Genomic DNA, 8589 nt, shown 5'->3' with positions numbered 1-8589 from the left:
ATCCAGCCTTGATGCCACCACACCTGGAAGTGCCTGAAATGGAGCAAAATCTGCCCATCTCCATTCCTGCACTGATGAGGCGTCAGCAGCAAACGCTTCAGGTGCCCCATCTCCCCAGGACCTGAATGCCCTAAACCCATTCAGGGGTGTTTGTGCTGGTCCCACCTTGAGACTGGCACAAGCAATGATGCAGAAGCAGCTGCAGTGACAGGGAGCAACTGCTTTGATTCCCACCCAACGTCTGACACGGTGTTTGCATTCCACACAGCGCAGCAGAGCCCCGACACTTCCCTCCTCTCCTGCATCAACTCTCCACGCTTGGGTTTTCCTCCCTAAACTCCTCTTTTCCTCCTCTTTGCAGTGCTGTTTTCTTTGTGACCTACTTGATCCTCGCTTGCTGCTCCGGACCCAGGTAAAACCTTTTCCTTTTGGCTTTCACACAGCCCTGCAAAACGAAGGATGAGTTTCCCTCTTGTTTCAAGCATCCCCCGCAACGTCAGAGATGCAGGGTCAAGCTGACCCAGTCGTGCTGCAGGGACTGAGGTGGGAGCGGTAGTTCCAGGCCTGATGTAGTTGTGGGTTGCAGCAGCGCAGCATGAAAAGCTGAGCTCAGATTGCAGCTGGAAGGGAAGGTCGCAGCAAAATGCATCGCTGTGGAACTCTGAATGCTCACTGAGTCCTCTGAATCCCACTGCAGAGGATGGGCTTTGCTCTCCATGGAGCAGGGCACTTACACAGGGACATCCCTTATCACGGGGACATCCCTTATCCCAGGGACGTGATGGTCTCTTCGTCTAGGAGCACCCCAAACCCACTCTGACCCCCACCAGGATGACTGTCCCCTCGCACCACCCCTGCCACAGCCCCTTATGTGGCACCTCTTACGTTGTGCTACCCCTGTTCCTCTGAGCAGTTCCTTCCCTTGCAGGAGGTATTTCCCATGGAATCTCATCCTGTTGAGCATCTTTGTAAGTAGCACATCTGGACCACATCTGCCCTGCCCTTGCCCCCGGCCTGGCTCCAAGCGGGAGAGATGATCTGTGTGGATTCCTGCAGAAAGCAGGAATTTCATCCTCTTCTTGCCCTGCACTTGGGCTCAGGAGCTGTGATTGAACTGGGATGTCCAGCTGGGCAGTGGTGGGGAGCGGGGTAGGGTGCTGGTGTCCTGTACAAGACGGGTAGAATCATAGTTGGAAAAGACCTTTAAGATGATCAGGTCCAAGCTTTACCCCAGGGTAGAGGGATGGAGGAGGCGGGGGTGCTCTCAGGGTGGTGGCCTGCCCCCATCTTAACCTGCCCCATGGAGATCAGTCACTGGAGGATTAGAAACTATGTGAAAACTGCTTCTCTTGAGCATGTGTGAGGTTTTGCTGCCCTTATCTCCACACCTGGAATGTCTCTGTTGCGTGTCTCTCCCTGGGCCATGAATGCAGAAGTAATGTGGTTCTTTTCCCCTCCCAGACGCTCTCCATGGCCTATCTCACTGGGATGCTCTCCAGGTAGGTTGAGCACAGGTCTCTGGATGCTTCTGGTGCTGTGCCCTGCAGAAAAGCCTTCCCTGTGTGTGAAATAGACGGGCCACTGATGCCTGGAGCTGTTCCAGAGCCTGAGCTTCCCTATTGAAAATGCTTCTGAAAGCCAAGACCTGTGGTGGCATCGTCCCCTTCCCTGTCCCAGCTGAGGCACACATAGCTCTGGCTATGTTAAACCCTGCAGGAGAGCACTGGAGAGCCAGGGACAAGACAGGTCCTGCAGGGATGGGCTCTCCTGTGGTCTCACCTTTCCCGCTCGGGCACATGGGGCTGCAGTGGGACACGGAGGCTTTTTCCAGCACATTCAGGGTTTCTGTGCTCTTGCTCCCTTGTGCCTGTGTTGTCCCTGGTACAACCCGCTCCCAGGCTCGGCCCTGGCTCACGTGGGGCCCTGGTGATGCAGCAGATGAGCCAGTGGGTGGTGATGGATCCGTGCTGGGACAAAGAGAGCAGCAGCTTCAGCAGCGAGGGGGGAAAGCACCAGTGATGCTGCTCCCGAATCACACCAGAGGAGAGAGAGGGACTGGCTTTTCCTAGGGCTGAGCACCCAAACCCGTGCTCAGGCACCCAAACCAACTCCAACAGCCTCCTCCTGCTCAAATCCCTCCTTCCTGCAGCTTCCCAAGCCCCAAAGCCCCATCCCAAGCACATCCGTAGCGTAACGGTGGTTGCAGCTTTCCCATTGTGCTGCAGTGACATTTGTCATTCTATTTTCATTCCCTCCCCGTTTGAATCCTCCCCTTCTCCATCTGTCCATGCACAGGGAGATGTTTATAGCACGTGTCCCCACCTCTGCTGCTCCTGAGCTCCAGACGTGCCTCCTGCCCACCCTCCTTACTTAAAGCAGGAGGAAAACCCAGCTTCTCTCTTCCTCGTATTCCCTGCTCTTCCCTTTATGCACGAAAGGGGGAATTGCTAACTCCAGTGCCATGTGTGCCCCTGGGACTCATTTTCCTTGCACATCTCCGCTAAGCTGCTGTTGTAACCCCTCTTCCCACACGTCCCTCTTGATTTGGCAGTTACTACAACACCAAGTCGGTCCTCCTGTGCCTGGGGATCACTGCCCTGGTGTGTCTGTCTGTCGTGATCTTCAGCTTCCAGACCAAGGTGAGGTTCTGCTGTCAGTCCCCCCGGGATCAGCAGCTCACACAGGGTCAGGCAGTGCCGGGGGTGAGGTGGGTGCAGGAGCAACCTGAGGGGTGCTGGGGTGGAAAGTGGAGGTTGCGGAGTATGGGGGTGAGGGACGTGTCAGGGTATAGAGGGGGCTGGAATGGGGGCATCAGGCTGTGGGGTGCAGAAGGGCACTGGCACAAATGTGTGTGATGGGCTGCTGGGGTTGAGGCATGTGATGAGTACTGAGTCCTCATACTCCGGGGCAGTAAAGGGGGTATGGAAAGATTTGGGCCTGTGCTCCACAGAATCACAGCCTGGTTTGGGTTGGAAGGGACCTCAAGGTCCTCCAGCTCCAACCCCCTGCCCTGGGCAGGGACACCTCCCCCCCAAGCCCCTGTGTCCAACCTGGCCTGGAACACTGCCAGGGTTGGGGCAGCCACGGCTTCTCTGTTCAACCCATGCCAGTGTCCCAGCACTCTCACAGGGAAGAACTTCCTTGTATCCCACCTGAACTTCCCCTGTTTCAGTGTGAACCCATCACCCCATGTCCTATCGCTCCAGTCCCTGAGGAAGGTCCCACCCCCAGCATCCCTGTAGCCCCCTTCAGGCCCTGGAAGCTGCTCTGAGGTCTCCAGCAGCTTCTCTTCTCCAGGCTGGTGTTGAGCTGTAGGACCTGAGGTGTGGGTGAAGCAGGAAGGGTTTGCTGCTGGAGGTCTCTCCCTATGGCCCCGGGGGTCCCCTCCCTGCCCCATTTCAGCGCTCTACACCTCTAACGTGCTGCTCTTCACCTCCACAGTTTGACTTCACCTCCTACCAGGGGGTGCTCTTCGTGATGCTCATGGTCCTCTTCTTCGGTGGCATCATCCTGGCTGTGATACTGCCCTACCAATATGTGAGTACTGAGCTGTGCCCCTCCATCCCCACCAGTGACATATCCTGGTGCAAGGCTGGAGCTGAGCTACTAAAAGCAGAGCCTGGATGCAGAGGGGGTCCTAGATGCAGAGGGGGTCCTAGATGCAGAAGGAACAGGCGGTTGTTGCACAGTCGGAGGGCAGGTTGTAGGACAGCGCTAGGCTGGGGCTTCTGTCCTGGAGCTGTGTAGTGACCCCACGGAACATCCCATCCCAGGGCCTCAGTTTCCCCTCCAGTATCACCAGTGTAGTGAGCACAATAAAGCATAGTCCTGCCCCATGGAGGGCTCTTGCTCCACATTCAGGGCAGGACAAGGGCCATGGGGTGTCTGTCTGTCTGTCCAGGTCTGCCTGTGCTCACACCGCACCAGGTCCCGAGGCTCGCAGATGAGCACCCCTCAGGTCCTGGTGAAAGGTGACCACCTTAACGCTCTTGGATGGGTCCATCCCCTTCCTTTGGCCCTGCTGGTCACTGCTGCCTTTAGCTGTGCTTGTGACCCCGTTGCTTTGCATCGGAGCTGGTTGTGACCACACCTGATGGAGGGTTTGCCATGACAGGACGGGGTGTCTGGTCTCCATCCAGGAGTGTCCCATTGGGTGAGCTGCCACCCGGAGCCTGAGAGATGCTCATGAAAGAGGGAAGGTGTGTGGGGCTGTGCAGCCACCACCAATCAGCCCCAGACAGAGGCACCCGGCTTCCATCACAACAGCCTTTAAGTCACCTCCAAATCCTTTACATCTCACTCGGCTTTTCTGGGCACCTGAGTCACACTCGAAGGGCCAGACCTGCAGAGACACTCCCTGGCGCTTGCCCTGCAGTCTCTCTGCTGATGGACAAACACACTTGGGTTCCCAAGCTGGGACCTGGTTGTCTTGGCTGGAGATGCGCCTCTCCTCCCGTGCAAACGTGCGGGTGAAGCAGCTCCAGCGCCAAGCCACTGCCATTAAGCTGTTGAGACAACTGCTCGTTATCTTGCAGCGTGTCAAGATAAGCATAGCTCGGGGCAGGCTTGTAATGAGCTTGTTTCTGTGAGGAGCAAGGTGCGAGCTGGGGCTGAATCAGCTCCGTGTGGGCACCTCCTCCTGCAGCTCCTCCATCAGTGCCGCTGTGCCACAGCCGAGGCTTTGCTCTGCATCCCCCTGACTTCCCCGCTGGGACCCCGGTGCATGGGCACACTGAAGTGTTAGGGTTGATGGTTCAAGCTGGGCCTGGCTCTTGCAAGTGTTTGGTGCTGCTTCCAATGGGATCAGCCCTGTCTGGGTAACAAACACCTTGCAGGGCTGCTGCAAACTGTGTTTCCATCAGGATAGAGCCAAGAGTTTTCCATAAGGACACGTGGTGAAAGAGGCTGTTCAGAAACCCAAGTGGACACAAAGGCCGTAGGGAGAGGGGAAACTGAGGCACAGCGACGTGTTCTTTGCCATGGGAAGATCCACCATAGAACCCGTGCAAGTAGTTTGAGTCCATCCCAACCTATTAGAGCCCTTTCCCTCCCTTGTATCCTCCCTGTTAGAGCTCAGCCCTCTCCTGTGGCACGTCCTCCTGGAGCAGTTCTCCCCCAGGCACTGACTGATGGATTCCTTGCCTTTAGGTCCCGTGGCTCCACGCGATCTACGCTCTGCTCGGTGCCATTATCTTCACTATGGTAAGTGGGTGCTGCTCCTGGGAATGTGCTGGCAGGGAAAGCAGCAGGATCGAGCCTGGAAGGGGAAGGAGGAGAGTGAAGTGTCGGGATTGCAGAGCTCAGGAGTAATTGCAGTGACCTCAGCCCCATCCCGAGGTGCTGGTGTACGTGACAGCGCTGGCGCAGAGGGTGCTGTCATTGGCAAGCCCATGCTCTCTGCGCAACACAAGGTGTGAACAGCAGAAAACACCGTAGGTCCAGGGCAAAAAGGCCTCTCTGGAGTGGGAAAAGCCAGGATTAAGCTGCAGCAGAGCAGTGGGAGCCGGGATGCAGGGCTCAGAGAAAGCAAGGTCCCATCAGATCTGGTGGGGCAGGAGAGAGCCAGGGATTGGGGATGAGTTGGACCAGCAGGGAGCCAGCAGGAGGCCCTGGTTTAGGATGAAGGTTCTTTGCAGGCAGGGAAAGCCCTGAAGCCAGGCAGGTCCTTCAAGGAATGTTGAACAGGCTCCATTGCTCTTCATTGCTCCCTGTTGGTCCCTCCTCCGAGTGTCTTCCTGGAGCAAGTCCCGGCAGCGCCGAGCTTGCACCCAGCGATGGGAGTTGTCTGGGAAGATGTTCGGTGTTACCTCAGGGTGGGGGGGTCAGGAGGAGGCTGCCTTGGGCTTCAAGGTGGTGCCCACTGGGCACGTGGTGAATAAGAGCAGTTGAGCAATTGCATTTATTAGCTATAAAAGTCATTTCAAGGGAGCTCGGCTGTTTCTGCTGTGATTCACGGCTCAGGACTGCTCCATAAAGTACAAGTGGGCTCAACATCATCTAATTACCCCATAAACTTCAGTCAGAACCCGACAATGAACCTTCAGCCCAGGCTGATGGTGTCTGGGGAGATCAGTTGTGATTTATGGCTGGGGAGGGCAGAGGTGCCACTTGACCCCAGGCCATGGTGAAGGTGCCAACCCTGGAGAGCTGTCAAGACGTTTGCTGCAGAGTGATGGTGAGATGGGAGAAGACGTTGGACTTGAAGTGATGCAACAAGGTGCAGGCTTTGATCCCGTCTTTGATCCCGTGTTCCCAAGGGGCAGCGGGTTCCCACTGCGCTGGTTTCAATGTGCCAAGCACTCGGTGGTGGTTGTACCCCAGGAAGGTGTTAAATCCCCTCTGGGTCTGGCTCCTGCAGTGCTGCAGACCTTGGGATGTGGGGTTCCTGCTCTTATTGTCCTGATGGTGCTATGTTGGGTCCAGGCCACCTTATTATGTAGCAGCTTCTGAAGTGGGGAAGTTGGGAATAATAAGTCATAGGAACAGGGAGAACAATTCCAGAACTGTTCCCGGGACACATCTGGGATGGATGAAGCATGAAGGAAAAGGCCTGGAGTCATAGTTGGGCCCAGGGTTCAAATGTTAAGAAATGAAGGAAGGGGAAAGTTGCAGCTTGTTCAGTGCCTTGTTCTGAGCCTTTAAATCGCAGCCACAGCCCATAAAAGGTGGCTGCATTTTTCCCCTGGGTGCAGTGAAACAACTGGGAGAAGTCCTGTCATTAGAGCTCCTCTCGCCTCCCGGTGCCAAACCTCCGTGTAACTGCACTGCTTTTCCTCCCCTCTCCTCCCAGTTCCTGGCGTTCGATACCCAGATGCTGATGGGGAACCGCCGGTACTCGCTCAGCCCTGAGGAATACATCTTTGGAGCCCTCAACATCTACCTGGACATCATCTACATCTTCTCCTTCTTCCTCCAGTTCTTTGGCTCCAGCCAGGAGTGAGCGCAGCAAAGCAGCAGCTCCGCTGCCAAGATGCAAGTGTTTGAAAGAGATTCCAAGCAGAGGGTTAAACCCAACCAAACCAAACCAAATCCACCCTTTCTGGCCTGTGGCTCCATCCACCCAGCTGAGCAAAGCCCCCGGGATCCCCGTGCAGCTTGTACATATGCTGTTAGGTCTTTGTGAGCCAGAAAGCGAAGCAGGGCTTAAGTGTTCTGTGTCTTCTGCTCCCTCCATCCTCCTGAGCTCAAAACCAGACCAGAGGCATGAGACCATGGTCTTCCTCTCCATAGAGGCTGTTGGAGTTGCCTGTCTGAGTCCTGCATCTCTTGGGCTGCAGAACAGCTCTGCAAGGGAATAGAACATGAAGGAGTGGGGAATTTTGCTAGGAAAACTGCCTGAATGAAGGGGAAAGGCGAGGGGAATCCTTTCTCTCCTGCATCCGTTGGGAGAGAGAGATTCCTGGCAGTGCCTGCATTTAGGAATGCAGAGCATGGGATCACCCGTGGATGTCCCAGCAAACAGTCCTCCAGGCACAAGGGAACCTGCTGTTCAGGATGTGCAGCCTCTCTGGGGACATCCCTAATGTCCCCAAAGCAGGAATTCTTGTGTGTCCTTTGCTGTGGGGCTTCGAATGTTCTTTCCTTCCTTTCCAGGGTGGGATAACAGGACCACTGAGGTGGATTTGCCCAAGGGGACACTGATGTCAGTTCTCCCTGAAGAACCTGGGAGAGGCATGATCCCACAGGGGAGGATTATTGGCAGAGATGGAAGAGACTCCAAATCCCGATGTGGGGAATGAGAGGCCACATCCTGACACCCACCATAAGGATCTGACCCTTCCCAAACCTCCTTGGTTGTGTGAAATCAATGGGTTTAAGTGGTTACAACCCCCGGACCGAGGCCAGGCTGCATTACTGCTGCGGCTGAAGTCCTGCTGCTCCAAACCAAACCCACTGTTGCCTCTTCCTCGTGCTCTGGCCCTTTCCCAGTTCTCCTCTCCCAGACAGGGATGTCAGTGAGGGCACTGGTGGTAACTTTCCACCTTGCCCTTGCTCACATTCCCTCTTTGGGGGCTTAGCTGGCTAATGTCTAACCCTGGAGATAAGAAGCCTTTTGCTCTCATTTGAGACGCGATCCCTCCTGCTGATAGGAGCCGTATCTCCCATCGCCCCGGGAATGGCAAGTGCGTCACGGAGCTGCCTCCAGCGCGCTGGGGACGGGCTGAGCCCCAGCGCTCCATCCCGCACGTTCTCTGCCCCGGCTTCCCCCCTTCACATGCTGTGTCCTGCGGCCACACGTGCTTTGGGCACAGGAAAGTTACTGCACAGAAGGGAAGCTGCTTCACCCCCGTGGCTGTGCTCATATAGGAGCACAAGTGACACCTTCTCCTTTAGCTTCCTCGCCGCACCAAAAAGGAACCCAAATCCTAAGTGATTTTAGGGATAAAGGAGGCTCTTTTGCATTGCATTGCACTGATTTTGCTTTGCATTGCATTGATAACGCGTTGCATTGATTTTACATTGCATTGCACTGATTTTGCATTGCATTGTCCCGATTTTGCATTGCATTGCCCTGATTTTGCATTGCATTGCCCTGATTTTGCATTGCACTGCACTGATTTTGCATTGCATTGATTTTGCATTGCTTTG

General features: G+C 55.5%; 1 protein-coding gene across 1 annotated transcript in view; it reads left to right on the top strand.

Moving 5' to 3' along the window:
* The window catches only part of FAIM2 (Fas apoptotic inhibitory molecule 2), a 13919-nt gene extending 6979 nt beyond the window's left edge, over window positions 1-6940 (top strand). Inside the window, exons 6-12 of the mRNA XM_010015546.1 lie at window positions 362-412; window positions 929-968; window positions 1462-1499; window positions 2552-2639; window positions 3442-3537; window positions 5149-5202; window positions 6791-6940. Coding sequence (XP_010013848.1) covers window positions 362-412; window positions 929-968; window positions 1462-1499; window positions 2552-2639; window positions 3442-3537; window positions 5149-5202; window positions 6791-6940 — 517 coding nt within the window. The remainder of the gene's footprint in view (window positions 1-361; window positions 413-928; window positions 969-1461; window positions 1500-2551; window positions 2640-3441; window positions 3538-5148; window positions 5203-6790) is intronic.
* Window positions 6941-8589: the final 1649 nt, after the last annotated feature.

Source organism: Nestor notabilis, unplaced genomic scaffold (assembly GCF_000696875.1).
Source record: "Nestor notabilis isolate BGI_N333 unplaced genomic scaffold, ASM69687v1 scaffold10065, whole genome shotgun sequence".
Lineage (NCBI taxonomy): Eukaryota > Metazoa > Chordata > Aves > Psittaciformes > Psittacidae > Nestor > Nestor notabilis.
The sequence above is the reverse complement of the archived record's forward strand: the minus strand, read 5'-3'. Positions and strand labels throughout refer to the sequence as shown.